At 37.6% G+C, this 21423-nt stretch overlaps 1 protein-coding gene across 1 annotated transcript in view; it reads right to left on the reverse strand.

The window, feature by feature from the left end:
• Positions 1–21423, reverse strand: part of CUL3 (cullin 3) — a 56497-nt gene that overhangs the window by 34564 nt on the left and 510 nt on the right. Inside the window, exon 2 of the mRNA XM_048314360.1 lies at positions 2666–2863. Coding sequence (XP_048170317.1) covers positions 2666–2863 — 198 coding nt within the window. The remainder of the gene's footprint in view (positions 1–2665; positions 2864–21423) is intronic.

Genomic DNA, 21423 nt, shown 5'->3' on the forward strand with positions numbered 1-21423 from the left:
ACTTTCACCTGGCAATTAAATAAGCATAAAGCACAAATACAATTCTTAACCGTGCCTAGCCAAAAATGAAGGCTTGTGCTTTCCAAGCTTTAAAACTACTTGTAAAAACAACTGAACATACACACTGCCTCTACATAGTCTCTTCATCTATTGTAAATTAACCAGCATGACTGGAATACCACAGGAACACAGATTTTTTTCTAAAAAGATAACACGGAGATGTGGGCAGCAAATGACAACTGTGACTCAATGATTAATGCAATTTCAAATTTGGGGTTGGCTCCTCAGCAGTGCTCCCTGAACTGAGTATAGTTCTTCAGTAAAATCTATTCATCTGAGAACACTTCCATTTTTATAAAAATTATGAAATTTAATGAACAATATTTCAGTTGGCAAAATTCCCCTCTTCTAAATTCCAGCATCCATCACTGATTCTCTGAATAGAAGTCTTATGAAGACTTGTGATGAGAGCATTTATTGTTCATTAGCTACTTAAAATTTACCAGAGAATTGCTCTCGGAAAGAGACAGCGAACGTAAAAGATTTTGCTAAAATTTCTATGAAAAAAATGTGAGGTTAAACAAAACTTTTATCTATCTTACAACAAATACTAATGGTACAAACATAAGATGTCATTATAGAACTGATCCTATTCTTGATAAACAATGCACTTTTTTTCCCCATACTTCCATCTGTAAGTGCCTCAAAATAATGTGTCTAAGCAAACATTCAAAAGGGACAAACAGTAGCTTTGATTCTATATAAGTTTTTGTTATTGTTCAGAAATTTTTGGCATAAGTCACATTTTTTTCAGTCTTTTCCTTGGATTACTTAATTTATAGGCTGGCATCATCAGAATAATTCAGCTTCTTTAACTCTACAGCAATTAACTACTAAAACTCAGTTAGCCTTTCAAAAAGCTTTGGTCATCTATTTTTATGTTACCCACACATATGAATATAATTTGATTAATCACATTAAAGATCAGAATACTAGATCATCAGATAGAGAAGATTTTTTTTAAAGCATCAGATACAGGAATATTAAGTATCAGAAAGTCACTTCTCTACACTGCTATCTGTGCAAGTCCCCTCAGCCTCTGCACTAAAAGTACAAACTCAGAATCTTCTGCTCTTTTGTCAGCCTGCCACAATCAGCACTTCAGAATAACTAATTCTGCAAATGCGTAATTTAAAATATACAAAATAGTTAGGAACTAAGATAAGTTGCAGAATACATAGGAACAAAGATAAAAAACCCCCCTCAAATTAAACCGGGATAAACTAAAGCCTAGGAATAATAAAAGTTTAGTGTCATGATTATTAAGTGCATAGGCACATACAAGAACAACGCACAAAAAGCCTCAGCCATTTGCCACATTTTATATGAATAGTACAGATTATGAATGCACAGATAATGAAACCAGAAGTGTTTGAGAGTCACAGATGTGCTACAATTATAGAAAAGAACTGCAAATTATTTAGCCACTTCATACTTCATAGAGGATGTCTCCTCTGGCACAAACAGTAAAAAAGCCCCACATTCAAAGCAGTTTCAGACTGTATTTGTCTGGACCACACCTTTGAAAACTAAGATTGTAGAAAAGAAATAACACATTTCTCTGCCACAGCAGTAACTCCGGTTGGAATGCACGAAAAAGTCCCCAAGCACCCTGCATTATTTAGCCGTAAATCTCCCATCCATTCTCTGTAATTCAGCCAGAAGTAATCATCCAAGACACATGATGGTCTCTGACTTTCCTTCTCAGATCTTGTAAAAACAGGACAAAAACTCAGATACTCCATCTGAACCCACAACCAGTATATGGGATCAAAGTGGACACGTATCTCCCTGCTATGGATGTTTCCATGAGGAGTAAGGCAGGCATCTCCGATAGGCTTAGAATCCTACTGCCACTAAATATTATCTGGAGTCCTAAAAAGCGAGTGTTAACTTTTTCCACTTACATATTTATTAATCAATTCTAAACGTCTCTCAAAGACTAAAGAGGTTGATTCCATGGTTTAACACAAGACCTGAAGATTCCTTTTCTCAGATGATACATCTTCAGAAACAGAAAGTTTCTGCATGTCATTTTGACTGACTTACATGGTTTTGCAAAGGCTGCCATGGCACTCAGGACTTTTGCTATTGCTGAGCTGCTGGTTTTGAACAGTGCCTACCGCCTCTTCAAACAGCATAATCCCAGCACAACTGTCTCATTAACTTGTGAATTAGTTCATTAGCCCATAACAAACAAGCTGTTACATTAGTATTTATTTTGTTCCACAGATGAAAAAACTGACTGGCAAACAACACAAAATTTGGCCTAAGAAAGTCACAAAATGCCACCAAAAATGCCACAAATCTTAAAAAAAAAAAAAAATTATCAGGTCTTAACAGTTTTTCTTCAAAAAAAGTTGTTTCCTGTTACACATTTTCAAGCGCTTCCTATGGTCTGCCTTCCATCAGTAACTTATAACAAACAGTACCTGGAACATGAAATCATTTGAGCTTGATATTAGCTCCATGCTACCATTTTTGACAGAAGCTACACAACTGCAACACAAGGTAACATAGTAAAGTTAGATTTTCTGTCATTTAAGTAACTGTTCAGAATTCTTCCATATAAAACACTTCTATTTTAATTCATAAATGGACAAACCTTGTTTATTAGATGCTCAGTGACCACTTCTCTTAGTCCAGTGTAGAGTTTCTCACCATGTTTATGCAACACCATCGTATAAGCATTTCTATACAGCTCTTCAAAACTGAGACCACTATTGTTCTTACGCTGAATCTCTTGGATTGCATTTTTCAGAAGATCCCAAATGCTGTTCACATATTTCTCATCCATAGTCATCTGTAAAAACAAAACATTACATTACTGTTTAGAACAAGAAAAAAGAATATAGATAATGAGGTAATTGCTCTGCCCCATCTTGTTGATTCCATTATCACAAGATGTCCCAAACTTTATTAAAAGAAAAACAGTATTTATGAAACTAGTACAGATTTCAAGGAATATTTATAAAAATTGTAATTTGTAAAAGTTTAATGGTTTTTCATATCAGAGCTGGAAATCCCCAGAATCCAACTCCAGAGCCTTTGCAGGTGGAAAGGCAGGTAATCGTGGACATGAGTCTCTTCCCTACTCTTCTTCCACAGTGTTAACACTGATAAATATTTAACTCTCATTCCATATTAATATAGTATTTGGCACCTCATAATCTGTACTGCTTAATCTGTTATTCAAATGCTGTAAACTTCAGTAAATACATGAAAAGAAAGAAAAAAGAACGATTCACAGGAGAGAAACTCTTACAAGAAATAGTCTCAATACAACAGCAAACTTCTATCTAGTACTTAGTGAGAATCATTTCACAGCACTGCTTTACCAATGCAAAGGTGCTTCAGTATATGATGTTTTATAGATAAAGCAGTATCTGGGATTGCAAGTAAGTGTAGCAAAAAAAAATAAATCAGATGTCAGTATTGCTTAAAGTCTGTGATTCAGCCAAGTTTCATCGCCCAAATGAAAAAAAAAACCCAAACACTTTTAAACTGAAGCACTTTAAAAAGCAATGTTTAAAGCTAAGTTTGGTTTAGTTTATACAGAACCAGGAACTGATTTACCATTTTATAGCTAAAGAAAACGGCTGAAGAGAGAAGGGGAAAAAGCTGCTGTTGCCAGAATTACTATGGGAAGTGAAAATATCCCGGAGTCTATCAATACTGTCAAAGTAGCCTTGAAAATAGGAACTGAAAGTATTAAAAGAATAAAGAATAATAGTATGACATTATAGAGGAAAATCATGACCAGCTCTAATCTACCTCTCCTCCTTCCACCAAAACACACTAAGTGAACAGGGGAAAGATACGAAGACTAGATTGACTGCATTTGTAATCAAACACAATTATTTAGCAGAATTTTTTTCATTCCAAGTATATTTTAACATCTGTTTTCAAAATATCATATCAAGTTTTCTAGGCATGATAAATAACAATACAGCTCACAATAAAGATAAGCCATTCACTTCCTTGGAAGGGAATGGGCTTCTGAATAAAATCAAAACAAGACACACCATCTTCTATCCTGCTCATCTTTTGGAGTTTTGGTTAAAAACAAGGCTTTTTATTATAAAAATAATCCTATGGCTACTTTTTCCACTCCTCTGATACCAGATCCACTTAACTACTAAACTCTATGCACCCCAAACTTAAGAAGTGTCATTATATATCAAAAAGCAAAACCAAAATAAAATCACAAACACGTTGAAAAAATTTTAGCTCCCTATCTCCTAAAAGCCAAGCCTCAAAGTAACAGAGGAATGGTGGATGGAATGTCACAGGTCCCTCCACAGTTCTTCCTCATTCTGCTATGCACAGCATTAAAACGTCAGTAATTTTGGTTTTAATTTGCATTTGCTACATTGGTGCTTCTTCAGGGAAGTTATTTTCTACAGCCTTCCTGAACCAGCAATTTTACACGTACTGATAATGAAGGCAACCATTTAGAGTTGCAGACAGCAATCCAAGTAAAAGCTTTTCAGCTTTCCTTTCAAAAAACCAAGGTTTTGTTTTCAAACAAAGCAGAGACTCCCCTTGCTAATCAAAAAACTCTCAGTCAACACAACCTTTTTATCTCAACTGCAACTTAATTGCACACTGTATTCTAAGAAAAGGTATGATCTGTATAAACCAGGCAAATCACTGTGCACCAGTTTGCAGAGGTTTTACAGTGGTCCTGTTTCTGGGTTGGTCACAGTGAACATCTCTGTATGCTACATACAGAGATAAAGCAGCACATCTGATAATTCAGATCCATTCAGCAAAAAGCTAAAAGTAAACTGTTTAATTCTTGTACTCTTAATCCAAATGCTATTAAAAAGATGAAGGAATGATTGCAACATTATTTCCTCACAAGTCCCTGAATACAAACAAGAAAACAGAGCTCTTTGCCACTTAAAAATTGACACACCACGAACTACTCTGAAAGCACAAGAAAGATCCACAGAAGGTAATTTTAAGGAGTACACATCTCCATAGGATAAATATGCAGAAATATATGAAAAAGTATTATAAAATTATCTTATTACCTTTTAGGATTAAGCATTAAAAACTCTGCTTTTCAATGCAGCTTCCTATTCTGCTTCTGACTCAGATTAACATCTGTGAGGTTGTATGGGAACAGGTTTGCTCAGGTTCTAGGGTATCAAGTTAGAAGAGCACTGCCTTCCAAAAAGACCTAGCATAACTAACTTGTTTGTAGCAGTGTTTTCTAACAAAGCAAAGACTCCTAATACTTTAAATAATTCCATTCTACTTGGCAGAAAGTCACTGCAGTAAAGTTTGAGAAAAAATGTATTATTTCCTCTTTGATGCTGAAAAGTTGTTTAGCATTTCAGCAGAAGAGGTCTTCCTGTATTCTCAAGGGTATGCAAGAATTGCAATGACTAAATCTATTCTTGGATTATTTAACTCTTAGGTTTATCTCTTTTCATTCTCATTCCTTAAATCAGGCTTGTAGGCAGATTTAAAATCCAAACAAATAACCAGTAAGTTTTTGATGCTGCTGGAACACTGGCATTTTTCAGAATTCTCTACAAAAGCATCTCTGAAAACAGAACTGCGATCCTAATCCCTCAGTCTGACCCAACAATGAAGATTTATGCAACTCTCTAGATCCCCAGCAACAAAGTCTGTAAGTGATCCACTTCCACAAATACAAGATCAGAGCCACGATGTTTTCCTGTGTTCATTCCCAGATTTCTTCTAATAGTTATATTTTAGAAGGGAAATCCACAGCTAGAACACAGTTGCCTTGCTTGCGTCCTGTATTCTTGCAGATTTAAGCAGAACCCAGACTGCTGCTTCTGCTGGTCTTTGAAAAAACCACACGTTTGGAAAGGCCTTCAGAAGGAAAATCCCAGTAATTTCAGTAGTGTCTACACCCAGATTCACCAAGATAGTTAAGAAGCCAGTATCCAAGCAGAGGAAATGTGTTAATGTACTCGCGCTTATCTGAACATTACCTTTCTTGGGGAACGGGAAAGCAACCAAGTCTGTTATTGGCAGGAGAGAGAGCTGTTTATAAGAAGCCACTGGTTGGAAAACTTCCACACACTGCTGCCCAAATGCTAATGATTCAAAGATGCAACTCGAGCACAAACATCTGAACTCAGAGTGTAGCACAAGTACATCTTGAGGAAATTAGACTAAAATGTCAGTGTACATGAAAGTGCAATCATTTCACAAAAAAGAGACTGCAAAGGACTCAAAAGGTCCTTTATTCCACAGTGCAGGATCAGAGACACTCAAGCCCCTTCCTTTAACAATGTTTGTCTACCATATTAAAATCAAGTCAAATAAACACTGTCAGCAATCTATTGCCATTATCACCTGTAAAGCAGGTAAAGCTGGTAACAGTGCTGAAGAGACTTCTCAGCCTCTCCCTCCTAGAAGCTCACAGGCACCACCTCTTCTGAGTAACCTGCCAGCATTCAATCGGAACAAGCAAACAGCAATTCTGATTGTTTTCTGATTAACATGTAACTTTATACAAAATGTTATCCGCCCCCTTCTAGTCATGTAGTTCAACCGGAAGTGCAACATCCCATTCCTAGGGGGAAGGAACAACCCCATGCATTAATAATGCCTGCTGGGGCCAAATGGCTGGAGAGCAGATTTGGCAGAAAAGAACCTGAGGCTCTTGGTGGACATCAAGTTGATGACAAACCAATGGGCCCTCGAGGCAAGGAAGATTAATGGTATCCTAGGCTGCATTTGGAAGAGTTGCCAGCAGGCCAAGAGGGGGCACTGCTCAGCACTGTGCTCTACTCAGCACTGAAAAGACACACGTAGAGCACTGTGCCCAGTTCTGGGTTCCCCAGTATAAGAGAGATGTGAACATACTGGAGACAGTCCAGTGAAGGGCCACAAACGACCCTCTAGAGTCAGCCTCTAGAGCAACCCTGCAGGGATCAAACCAGTGTATGTAAAATCCAAAGGAAGGGTGTACTGGAAAGGGAGCAAGCCTGGGCAGTGGTGCCCAGTGACAGGACCAGATACAACGGGCACAAACACAGGAGATTCCTCATGAACATCATGGAAACTTTTTTGTTGAGTGGGTGACCAGGTACTGGCACAGGTTGCCCAGGGAGGCTGCAGAGTCTCCATTCTTGGAGATATTCCAAAGCCACCTGGATACAGTCCTGAGCAATCAGTTCTAGGTGACCCTGCTTGAGCAGCGGGGAGGACACCATGACCTCATGAAGTGCCTTCCAACCTCAACCCACTGGGTGATCTGGTGATACACATTACAGCTGTAGGCTGAGTAAGCCGGAAAACCAAGGCTTACTGAGTAAATGTGATCTTTTCAAACTGCCTGTACCAGTCTTCCAACGGAAATGCATTGTAGGATAACAAAGGTGAGCAACAAAATACTTGCGGTCACCAGTAGAACCTGGCATTCGTTCCCTAGCTTATACCAACTACAGTCAAAAAACAACACTAAAACTCCCAGATGCAGGAACATCCAACATACCTGCTGCTGGAAATCCATATTACTTTACAGAGAAATAAATGCTTTGGGGAATAATTTCCATTCTATGTATTTTAACTTTTACAACAGATTCCTCTGAACACAATTTCATTCCATATTCTTGTCAGTTGTTTTATCTTGTCACCATTTTGCCCTTAACACTACAGAGCTTGCTCCTCTTATATAACCATGCTTGAAATGCTGTGAATAGCAAGGAAAAATTACAGGAGTAAGCTGCTAAGAGCCTGCTGAACTCTTGATCGTTTACACCAGATTAAAGTAGCTATTTAGTTTTCTTAACAAGAGGTGGTTAAAAAAGAAGTGAGAAAGAGGTAAATAAACGTCCTACAGAGTGTCAGTAGGAGTATCCACCAGCAACAGCGACACACAAACCAGTACTCTCAAGACTAGTGACCAGACACAGCTTCTCATCCTTCTTGCAGAAGAAATTTCTAGACAAGTTCCATAAAGTTCCCACAAAGATCTCAGACCAAACAGCCATTGTTAAATCTCAGAAGTTTTAACAGACTGTCAACACACTTGCAGGACATTTTTACTGTTAAAAAGGTTGCAAACACTACTACTCAGTTTTTCTGCTGCGTAGCTGCAGAGTGTTTATCACGATTCTACACATCAGCAGGTGAAACACATCAATCTGAAAGTGATTACTGCAGAACAAGGCTTCTCAAAGTTTTCAAAGAAAGCAACCATCTGCTTCATTCCTTTCCATGACATCCTTCACAGGTCTAATACCACGGAGCACTGGGACAAGAACCAACTGAAATTACAGAATACAAGTGTTTATGTTCTCTACCTTGAAGGAAGTGAGTGGATACCAACAATTCAAGTTAGCTAGCAGTGCTGGGAGTAACACTTCCACCTAATAATTGCAACCTATTCTCACTCCCCCATTTCCTATCCCTCAGCAGAAAAAACAAGAAGGGTCCGACAGCTGTCATCTAAAACTGCCACCACAGGGGTGCAGTCCAAGAGGCAAAGGAGATTGTCACCAACAGTCTTCCCTTCCACTGCAAGACAGGATATTCATCAAGATGGTATTAAATAGTCTGTTACACAATAACTCAGTATCCTTAGCCTTTATCCTTCATTCTGGATGAAGTTTGGCTGAGGTTACTCAGAGAAGGGCAAGAGCAGCACATTTCCTGCCTCAGAACTTAATCACTATTTGAATTTTTATAAACCCTTTGAATATTGTTAATTTAAAAGACAAGAATTTACAATGACAGAGATATATTGTCTAGCATTTGCTCCAAGAATATCTCTGGAAAATGGCATATGGAACTACATTTTTTTCAACTACAGAAAAGATAAAATATACTCCTATTAATGTCAAATGGAGAGCTCAATATCCACACTTTTCTGAGTTCTGAAGTTTTCCTCACTATGTAATGATGAGTATCTGGAAGAGGATGCATGGGCTACACACACTCTCCCACCAAAAAAAAAAAAAAAAAAAAAAAAAAAAAAAAAAAAAAATCAACTGATCTCTGAACAACCAAAACCACCACACACAAAGTTCCACAAAGGTCCTCAACAGTGTTATCTGAACAGGTTGACTGTGACACACCAAAAACATGACTGGAAGCTAAGAGAAGGAGCATGAAGAAAGTAAGGGGCACCCTGTCTCACTGCTCTTCTCCTGAATCTGGGCTATTAATCTTAGGACACCTGTCAAGAGTCACAGGGAAATCATAGAAATGTGCTACCAAAACTGTCCTAACAAGTAGGACACCTTTTGCTCCTAGGTGACCTTTAGCAACAATCAAAGATGACAATAGAGTATTATCCACATCTCCTAAGGAGTGTCAGGAAATGTCCATTACACTATTATACTCCCTCAGAGGGCGTGTGTGGTGGGAGGAATCAATGCCTATGGCTTGCTTATGACATCTGCCAGTTGTCATTTACAAGATTAAATACTGACACAATTTTTAATATCTGTGTTTTGTTCTTCACTCTTCCATTGATATTCAAGCATGCTTATGACATCTGCCAGTTGTCATTTACAAGATTAAATACTGACACAATTTTTAATATCTGTGTTTTGTTCTTCACTCTTCCATTGATATTCAAGCATGCTTATGACATCTGCCAGTTGTCATTTACAAGATTAAATACTGACACAATTTTTAATATCTGTGTTTTGTTCTTCACTCTTCCATTGATATTCAAGCATTGCCCTTGTTTGGGTGGACAAATCCTACAATAAACTTATCCAGATTCCTTCTGCAGGGAAGATTCACAGCCTGCACCATGTTCCATTCCAGGCTCAGAAAATGAGCTGAATAACCAGTGCTGAGTGAAATCCTCTAAAGGCCAAGGGAAGAATCAACTCTAGGCTCACCCTCAGAAAGGCTTGAGCCTCTGCAGGCAGGGCTCCACGACAATACTTAACCAGTAATAAAAATGCAGGAACTGCAATACCCCACCTCTCCTTCCCAGGCTTTACTCAGCAGAAGCAAGCAGAACATGCAATTAAATCAAAGAGGAGTCCTCCTCAACTGAAACATCCAAGAGCTTCAGGCGAAACCCGTTCCTTCTCCACTTTGCCTGAATTGGTTCGGCAGCACTGAAAAGCTGTTCTGCCAGCACGGGGCAGATGGGTTAAGTAGCCTAAAAGTGATTGCTCCTTAAGAGAAGGAGTCACCTCCCACACAATGATTGACAGCTTTGGTTTACCTCCAAGGCACTGTCTCAGAGCATGCTAGTCTCTTCACGAAAAAAGTGCTACTTTGGGGTAGAGGCTTGAAGAGGAAAGGGGGTTGGCTGCTTGGTTTTAAGCTTTACAGCAAAATGTAATACGCTCCAAGAACTTCCTTTAATAGTAAATCCCAGGGAAATAGATTTGTTTCTTCTCTCAAAATCTAACATTTGCCTGCATAGTAGCTAGGCCTAACAGGAGTTTCATTACACTACAGCAACATTTAACAGCCTATATGAAAAGTTTAAAACAAGTCTTTAATAGAACATGTAATACTGCAGCAACAGTTTTGACATGTTTAGGCAACTGAACAAAATTAAGGATCAGATACTCATTTATCTTTCATATTTTAGGAACCAATTCAGAAGAATGAGACTAATCTTGAACTGCCAACATACCTCTCTTACTCTATTTCAACTTCCCTTTAACACAGTTTGTTTTTCCCAAATTTTTGCCCTTCCTCATCTTTAGTCCTGCAAATCTATGGAACATAAAATGCTGAAGGAAAGGGGAGAAAATTTAGAAAAACGACTCCTCCCAAACACCTGCTTCATCTGAACTAAGACTATGAACTATGTAAATTTGAGCAGCCATCACTTACCAGATAAACACAAGGCAAAAGATAAATAAAGCTTTTGTTTCATTTCTTTAAAAAAATGCAAAAAACGGAGACACTCTGAAGAGGCAAACAAATAAACTGAAACACATAGTTACACAGTAGCGGTTCTGTGAACAGAGACAACTTTCCTCTTACAGACCTTTACATACTTTCCCAACACTATCCCATACTAATGAGAAACTACAAACTATGTTATACTCCCCAAAAATCAACTTATGAGTTCACTTTGCAATTTATGATGTACAACGTACAAAATCCACCTTCAATCACTCTGTTAATACAGATAAAAAGAACTCTCATTAATACAGACAAAAGCAGAATATTACTTGTCTGAGTGGGCCAATGAAAAATGAATGCTGGCTCACCAATCTCATTTTTCATCCACTTACTGGCATATATGGATTCACCCAGAGCAGTCTTCAAGGTTCTCTATAAAAACTGCATCAGTTGATTAAGTAAAAACTTGGGATAATCAAAGTTGGTACCATCTGCATCTGTGATCACTCACACAAAGCTTAACTCTGTCTCTTCCACACTCATCTGCCTTCTACTTACTTCCCACAAAACCCAATGCTTGAAATGAACATATGCTTAATTCAGCAAGGATTAATGGATGTTGTCCTCCAACAGGACTGGATACTGAGGAAAAGCAAAGAAAACACACCAAAATTAAGTTCTTTTCAACATAAACTTTCTAAGATGCTACTATTTACACTAAAGACTTGATTCTACAGTTGCATGCTTTGCCCAAAGAGGATAGCAGAATAGTGTTTAATTAAAATACAGAAATCCAAGTTTTCATAACATCTTTTTTTTTCCCCAGCATGTGCAGACAAATCTAAATGCCTTTCAAATATCAAAAGGCATTAGCTGTAAATGAGTAAATCTCCCCTGCCGTGATGCAAGCTTCTGCTCACCTGACATCACATTATGAAACTTGTTTTTAAAAAAATTGTATTTAAAAGAAAACAATTAATTGGTTTTGTTCAAGCTTCTAGAAGAACTGAACTGATAAGAGGCTAAATCTAGGAAATTCTAGCTCAAAGGATAGTTGACACTGATATAGAATGGAAGTGCTTATACAGCCAAAAGAGTGACATTGTCTGTATTATGAACCAAGGCTCTTTCAAAAACATTCAGTGACATTTCTACAGTGCTCATTACTACAGCACCTGAAAATGGAGGACTATAAAACACCTGCAATGAAACAACTCATTACCCAAGAGCACTTCACACTAACAAGGGTAAAGAAGAACTGTCTATACTGCTGTATATATACTATATACTGCTGTATACTGTCTGTACTTTTACTTCTTTGGAAACTCAGAGCTGAAGTCCAGATTTAAGTTCACAGTTCACAAACTCTGATCTTTCACTTTTAGCTTTGCAAATTAACAGAAGCATTTTCAGACCTGAAGTAAGTTTTTGACTCATTTTAGTAGATGTACTGTCACCTATGGTGCAAATAATGTGGGGGGAAAAAAAGTGGTTTGTGTCAGGATTCCTTAACTCAAGAAAAACCCATTCTGAATGAAACAGAGGAAGAAATATAAGGATTTGACAGGAAAGATCTGTCTACTTCCTCTGTCCTATCCAAAAGAATAAAAATTATTATCAATATTTTGAAGACTAATGAGAAGTTCAGAGTCCTCTTGACTCACTTCAGAAGTAGTAATCCTAAAACAACTTTCCTCAAATTAAAGCTACGGAAAAAAAAAATAAAAAGGCTTGTGTAACAGGAGGAAATATGTTCCTGAAAGAAATACAATAGCTTTGTTTCTATGCTAAACAAAGTTGGTGTTAAAAGAAAATATTTGAACCTAATTAGAACAACAGAATATGGAACAAAGAAAAGCTGGATTTCTGGGAGTGAATCATCCCTCTCACATGTCAGTAGGACTCTGGAGGTCTAAAAAGTATGGGGAGGGACAGGTACAGCTCAGCTGTGTATCTGTGGCTGTCAAATAGGCTCTTGGCAAAGGTGAAATGATAAGACAGTGCAAACAGTGGCACAAAGTTTTATAAATTACTGGGCATGCCTTTTCCCATTTACAAACAGGGCCAAATCCTAAAAATTTCATTGAAGTCATTTAGCATTCCACTGCAATTAAAGCTTGTAAGAGCCAAGGACAAGCTTTTCAAAACCTGAGAACTGTGTGACTTTGAGCAAACTACACAAAGTGTACTTGCCTGCAAATTTCCTCAAAGCAGCTTATTCGAGATAAGAGGCCATGTGCAGGCTCTTACACTGCAGGAGAAGGTGGCTCATTCCTCTTCCACTGGAGTTACTTCCAATTTACTAAGACTTAAGAGCAAAAAGGGAAGTTGTTTGCTTACATATAACCTAACAAGATTTGCTAGCAAAGACTGAAGATCGCTGGAAATCTTAAATTTCAATGGGATTTAGGTCCCTGACTCTCTTCACTTCCTTTTACAGCAGTGTGGGACCTCAGCATTGCAGGTAACATGCAGCAGATTGTCTTGACAACAGGTCACTGTCAGCAGAAGCAGCACCTTTATACCCCAGATCATTCCTAACCCTAAACTAATAGAAATACTGTTTTTAACCTAGCCAAAATAGATTAAAACTTTGATTCAGTATGTGGTCATGTGTCGATTTAGTTTTAAGACCATCACCCAACAAACACTATAAAGCAGAACTAAAAAGCCTTAACTTAATAAGGGATTAAATTAATTACGTTTTTTTGGCACATCTTTTGTATTGATGACTTGTACAATATTAACATTATAATAACCTTAAAAAAAGGTAACAGAGATGCTGCATGCCTCAATCCCAGTTAAGAAGTGTCAAAGGAAAGAGCAATGCTGGTCTGCACATCCATACCTTCTGTGGAGGCACCAAGTCTCCTCAGAGGTATCATTTATCCAAGTGAAAAAATCAATTAGTTCATTAACTTTCCAGCTTTGATGACCTGAATCCAGAAAGGTTCCCTGAACCACAAATAGCCCATTCCTCACCTACTCAACACTGAAGGCAAATCCCACAAGAATCGTTTCTGGGTTTTTTTTCAATTAACCTACAAGTAGCTCAGTATTTTACAATTGTTCAAAAAATCAACACTATTTAAAGAGGAAATCTGTGAAATACACACCAGCTCATACAGATTGTAGACACATTTCCTGTAGTCATTTTGAAACAAGGAACACAATGAATGATGAGGGAGATGAAGGAAGAAAGGGAGATGATGGAGCTGAAGGACCTCGAGAGGTTTTGGGGGCTTGACGATAACTCCTCCTCCATAGTAACAGCAGCAGAACAATTCGAGAACTTGCATAGGAATTGAAAGACAAAATTGGATGGTGAACAGAGGCCAACACAGGATGATTCTTTTTTCCCCCCTCAGATTACTTCAGGTAGGAGAAGGAAGATACAATTAATAAATCTCTTACAAATTTACAGATAATCAATACCCCTGTGTCCTGACAATAACCTCTCTCTGGGGAATTTCTGTACCACACGGTGCATACACCATGATCAGATGCACAGATCAGCAGTGCCTGGAAAACTTAAGACTAACACTGAAATGATTCCAAGAGAAAAAAATTCACAGGTATACAGAAAATTAAATTCATGTATATAATATAAAATAATAGGTCCACTCAGATGCTATCAACAGTTTAAAAACAAAAGTAGTGTGGAAGTAAACTGTTTATTTTAACAATGATTCTTCACATACAAAATGTAGAGAAACAGACATGCATACTCTATGCTCAGATCACATGTAGTCTAGGAAACTGATGTTATGAATTTATTACATAAGCTTGTCTAATTTTATATCATTCACATGTATAATTTAAGTTATTGCATTAGTTTATATTTATTCTCATTAGCATTAAACAAAAGTTGGCATTTCCACAAATGCACCTCATTCATAACCATAAACCAATAAAGCAAGTTATCTGCTCACATTTTGCATAGTATTATACCTTACTTAAACTACAAGCAAGACAGCTTCAGCTCTCAAGCACTGATTTTATACACAGCTAATTAAAGAATGGAGGCCACTCCACTGCAAACACCATCCAAACATACATGTTTATTACAGTGTTGTCCTCCTTGCAGTACTCAGGTATTAAGTGCACTTTTTACCTTTCCTAAAATGTCAAAAAAGTCAATATGAAAGTTCTTTTGTTAAGCCATCTAACAGTATTTACTTATGCTGAGATGCCAGTACTTGTACCCCCAGAAAAGAAACATCAGTAATTAAAAAATTCTACCAGCTTTAGCTGACCTTCAGAAAAATAAAATAATCATGAGATTAAAAGTATGCTTGGCTGTACTGGAGTTTTCTACAATGCTACTTTCCTGCTCTATGTTTCCACAAAACCTGACTCAGAATGAAAAGCATGACCTTACTCCTCAAGAGCTGGTTTTCCACTTGTACAGCTACTAGAAATCAAAGACAACATCCAGTGAACATATGTACAAGGTCAAGAACCTATTTTAGACTGTAACACAATCACTGTGTTTTATGAATGGACTCAATCAAACTATCTTAAGAAAAATCTGTCCCAGTCTATCACAAAATGTTTTCACCACATACAGGGACACTGACACTGCACATCAGTGGTGGTGATGAAAATTTAAAAGCACCTGCACTCAGACCATCTGCCCTACAGATCAAAGCCTAAGACTTCAGAATACCTGTTTGAAATGCTGAAAAATGAGGTCACTTATGCTGTATGTAACTGTCCAGAATAGATTAAAAGGAACATTTTGAAAAATTTTACTCTTATAGAAAAAAGCCTATTTTTATGTTTCATACTACCATTACAATTATTCATGCAGAATATCAAAAATTCTTCATCAGTTTTATAGCCACTCTCATAAAGTTCTTTTACCTACCACTACCAGGGAAAACTAGTAATTCCTGCTTATTACTATACAAGTAAAATCCTGTGCATTACTATACAAGTCAAGTGAAGGGATGGAGACACCTAATGAAGCCATTTGAAAAAGCTCAGATTGAATTAGCTAGTATAAAAATCCTAACAGAACACTTTAGCTTTAGCCTTGTCATCCTGTGCAAAATCAAGCAAATTTCAAATACAGCAAGCTTCATCAATGGCACTGCTCCTTCCAGTGCCATGCAGAGGCACTGGCTCAAAACTCTAACAATGATTGCTCAGAATTTAAGACCAATTTAGCAAGGAAAAACAAGAAAATTTGCAACTGAAACCTGAACGTCTACAGAACTGAGGAATGCTAACGAGATTAGGTTAGGCGAAAGCTAAAAGATAATATGTACATTGTGTTACAAAAAAACCAACCAAATAAAAAAACCACTTACAACTAACTACTTAGACTACCCTGGAATGAGTGCTGTCACCTCTTAAAAATTCTAAATATATTATTAGGACATTCAGTTTGCTCACAGCATTTCATGAAAGAGAAAAATAATGTGAAAGCTGAAAGGACTTCATAAGTTTACATGTCCAGTAAATAGCAAGTATTTCCTTATTTTTCTTAATTTGCAACAAAAAAACTTCCTTTGAATAAGACAAACAGTGTTTTAATTTTTTGGTCTGTTTTGTTTCTAGTTTTTAAGCCTACCAAAATTTCAGCTGTGAATATGAACTTACGACTGCAAATGCTACATGGGTTAAGCTAAGATGCTCTCGTAAATGTCTGAGACTATAAAGTAATCAAGATTCACAAGCCAAGCATGTAAAACATAGAGTTAACCAGGTGATCTTGCGGCACATGGTATGTTCACATTATTTTAGTCAGAGATGAAAAAACCTGCAGTAAACCACCCCCCAATTCCACTCTTTTCCCACCTTCCATGCCTCCCCATGCTCTCCCCAACACTCAGGCTCCGAGGGTTATAAGCCACAGCAGATCCTCACATACTGCTTACATAACCTGAATGCTTCAAAATTTAACCACACTTCAGTGTTTTTACTTGGGGTTATCTGTTCTAAGATGCTCAAGATGGACAAAATTTACACCAGCTTCTGGATCTGATAGATCTACACATTGCAGGCTGAAGTACAAATTTAACAAACTTCATCTCAATTTGCATCATCAATTCCCCAAGACTCAAAACAAACCACAGAAGCAGTTGCTGCTCCTTGAAAAAAAAAGCCTTCTGCCTACACAAAACTCAGAACAAGTGGCTGTTAGAGCGAGGAGAAAGGAGTGCTGGCAATGAAAAGATGAGTCTTAATATTTGCTCATGGAAGAGCTGGAGTTACTTACTTCTAAGTTTATATAACTTTCCTTGAGGAAGTAACATCAATTGATAAACAGTTGAAAGAAACAAAAGGCTGTCTGTCTTTCTGCAGAAGATTGAACAAAATGAGAATTTTCTTAGGCACTAGTATTTCAAATAAAATTAGTCAGTGAAACTTACATATTTTTTTAAGACTTGTTCTATATTGCAAGTGCATGTGTAGAACCTCTCTAAATGCTGCGAAGAATTCATAATATAACTATGTAACACTAATCCACCAAAATAGTTCTGAGAACTGGCAAAACATTACTTTGTAGCACTGCTGTAGAGAAGAAAGACAGCTCTGCAGGAAAGGAAAATTATGGAAAGCATTCAAAAAACCCCCTCCAACTGTAATGATCAAACCCAATAACCTACACTGGGTCATGCTGGTTTTCAGAAAGATCTGTTCAACCAATCTTATGGTGACACCTGCATTGAGAGAAGAATGAGCTCTTGTAAAAAAGTTCATTCAACAATGCTTAATGTTACTTGTTTTTAAATTTTGAAAATTAATTCCCCAAATGCTTTCTGAATTCTCACAATCTGTTTATTTCTGTAAGAAAGGTGCATTTTTTTTATTATGTATAAGTTTTCCATCAAAACACATTTAAGGCTACAGTTTTCCACTGGCTAGCCAGTCACAGCAAAACAGATCAAATATACTTGCAGGAAACATAATTTATACATTCTAGATCTCCCTTACAGAAATCACATCTCTGCAAAAGTTTTAAGTGCAAATCTACCATTTTTGGCACCACTTTTCACAGATCAACTAAAGCATCTTAAAATCAGATTTGCTGCAAATTTGTTTGAGAGCTTTGAAAGTATTCCTGTAGCCAGCAGTAATGGGCTCACTGGGAGTTAAGGAGTGAGAACCAATTTGAGAGCACCTTTAAACCAGGGAATGAAACAACCCCCAACACTTCTTCAAACCAGGTGCAATTAATTCACGTTCTGTAGTTGTATCAAACCTGCATTTTCATATGATGCACATGTATTCAGTAGACTACTGCACTCTTCCAAATAATTTAAAAAACCCAACTTACTAACTACAGTCAACTTACATCATGGACAATTATTTGACATTTCTGAAATTTGGTTATTTTTAGCATCCATATTCATATCTGTTGCAGCGTGTATGAATTTGTAACAACAAAGTTTGAAGATTGCTTAAGAAAAAGGAACCTTCTGTTTCTCAAAAGTTCTCTTCCACTGCTCCATCTCTGGCTTTAACATCACCCTGAATGCTCTCTGGATAGTCCTTATATAAATATGGAACAGCTATATTTTATGGAGGTGTTAAAAGTACCAGAATACTGAAAGTAGCACACTGGAAGTCTTCTACAGTGGTACATAAGGATAACTGCACAAGCTTAACCTCATGAGTTTGCTTTCCTGAATATACAACAAACTCTCTTAGAAATTTATTTCTATTATTCTTCCCAGGTTTGAAATATGCTCAAGTCTGAAGCCTCAGAGAATGTAGCCTCATCTGAACTACTTCTGATGCAAAGTTTATCTTTAAGTCACGATGAACAAGAGAATACAAGAAAGTTCTTTTTAGTTAGACAGTTTATAAATGAGGAAAAGAAATACTTTTTTACTATTGTGAAAAGAAAAACTGGTTAAACATACAGAAAGCCATTTTCCTCAGTTACTTTTGATTACTGTACAACTCACTTCAGCAAAACAGTGTACCCCACGTCATTGCCATTGAGGTACGAAAAAGTCCATCACAGCACATACCAGGAGCTAGCAAATCTTAATGGATACTTGGGATGATAGATAATCTGGCACCAATTACAAGAATAATAAAAAAGAAATCTAGAATAAAACAAATTCCTAAGCATTAAGATCTCCAGGTAGAAGACTGGTGCTTGTCCAGTGTTTTGGTCCATTTCTACTAAATTTTTCTTAAGGTAGAAAAGGCAGTCTTAATATTTGGCAAATTACTATTTCTCCCTTCCTTTGGCTATTATAACACATAATAACAGAAGTATGAAATGCATTATAAAAATGTAAAATATTAAAAAACCGGAACCTACTCGGAGGAAGTTATGTTAATATTGCTATGCTCCAGGAACACAACCACTCCAATTTGGCTATTTCTAGCCTAATATAATAGTAAATAGCTACCTCCATGCAAGAAGCAAACTAATCTGAAACAGGAAGACCTCCTGAGGAAACATGATCAATAAGAAGACAAATTGAAGCAGCCTACAAAATCACCTCTGGAAGCACTCTTAATTGAAAGCTGAAGAGCAGAATCACCACATTTGGGACAAAAGAGTGAGGATCCATAGCTGCTGCATGAGTACTACATTTTCTAAATATAGACTCTACCCCCCACAAAAATGACACAAATAATGCCACTGCAGTCACTAGCACCAAGTTATTTCCTGAACCAAGCTTTACAACCACTTAGGCCTACACAAAATGTGTGTTCAGATTTTTACATCAACTACAGCTGCTGACTTCTGCAATTAAGAAAGGGAAACCCCTCCCAATATCTCAACAAAGTACATGCTTCTTTTCTATAAACACTTTATCAACAGGATTGTCAACAAAATGTCTTAGGTAAAAAAAAAAGCTATGAGGGAACACCTGGAAAGTTATTATCAACAGATGTCCCCAAACAGTTGTAGGCCTTGACGACTTGTGACTTACTGAGTTATTTTAGGGAGAAGACACTTTGTTTTTCACATTTTAACCTAGATATTCTTTAAGCAACTGAAAAGAAAGACAATACTCGTTAAAATAGTTTAAAAAAAACTTGACAATATTTAACTTTATGTAAGAACAGGGCTCCATTAGAGCATTTCTCACCCCCACAAAACAAATCTCACATACAGAAGAGGTGAAAAATACAAACTTAAGTTTATCCCATTGTTAAGTCTGCCTTTGTTGTCTGACCCATAGCTACATGTTCACAGTTCGAACACATGAATCTGTTTATCAAATTAAAAGACTGCTATCTTTGGTGCAGTTTGTTACAAAACATGCACATTGCTTTTGTCATGGCTTATTTTTGTACAGGTTTTCCTACTAGTTGTTAGTAAAACCGTGGCCACATTGCAGCAAGTCTTCTCCTTTATTTCTATAATCCAATACTGATACTCAGAAAAGGCTTTTTAAAGAAATAAATGAAATCTGGAAATGAAAAAACCTATCATCAGCTAAAATTCCTAATTTCATAGTCCACTTTTTTCTTTTTGCTTTTACCACTAAATGCAACTGTCAATGATTAAAAGTAGAGGAAACTGCTGTAAAGCTCTCTTCTCAGAATATAAAGAACCTTCTAATTTCATCAGCAAGAGATTGGATGAAGCAAATATATTGATATATGCCTTGCCAGTGAAATGAGATAAACAGGTATGTCCAGTTCCTCTATAAAGGCACAGCACATTAGTTCTACACCACTGCCTACTGCATCGAAAAGTTAACACTAAACCCTAAAAGCCAACACTAAGCCTTAAAAGCTAGGGACTCAACTAAGTATCTTCTCTTTAACATATACACCGCTGAAAGCACACACACACTCTTCCCTGGCCATCCTCCGGCAGACTGAACCTTTCCTATTCCTCTCGTTCCCCAACGCCATTACTCGTGCTGTAGTTGTTATTCTGTTGTAAGCTTTAATTGAACCGACTGTCAAAACACAGCAGCGTTATGGCACTTTAAATTAATAATGTGGCTCCTTCCCCTCTGTAACTCAAAGGGAAGGCACGCTCACGACTCTACCGAACCTGCAACAAAGTTACCTATGCTTACATGTTTATAGTAACACCTCCTGAACAGCTCGCATTGTGCCACCTAAATTTTATAAAAAACTTTTATAAGTTTTTATAATTTTATAAAAACTTATAGCCTCTTCTACGGAGCGGAGAGAGAAATTCAGCAAGAGGAAACTCTGCAGAAGACATAAATAAACACTTCCCCCCACACCTTCCGGGGCTAACTAATTTTCTTAATGAAGGCGCATAAGCTTCGGTTCCCTCTTTGAGGCCTTTTCCTTGAAAACAAAGAAATCAGCCCCCACTGCCCCCCTCCCCAGTGCCGTGCGCGGATCTTCATAATTGATTTGTTTGACTGATGAGGGAGGCGATAATCGCGGGGACCACTTCCTCCGCCTCCCACTCGCCGTGCAGCACAGAGCACCGCTTCCCTAAGGAGCAGCTCCCGCACGCTCCCCCGCCCCGCACGGCGCAGGGGGTGCCCGAGACCGGCTGACAGCTCCCCCCGCCCCGCTCGCACCCGCGGCCGCCCCTGCCCGCGCCCCGCGGCCCCGGCGTACATCGCG

This window comes from Corvus hawaiiensis, chromosome 10 (genome assembly GCF_020740725.1).
Source record: "Corvus hawaiiensis isolate bCorHaw1 chromosome 10, bCorHaw1.pri.cur, whole genome shotgun sequence".
Taxonomy (NCBI): Eukaryota; Metazoa; Chordata; class Aves; order Passeriformes; family Corvidae; genus Corvus; species Corvus hawaiiensis.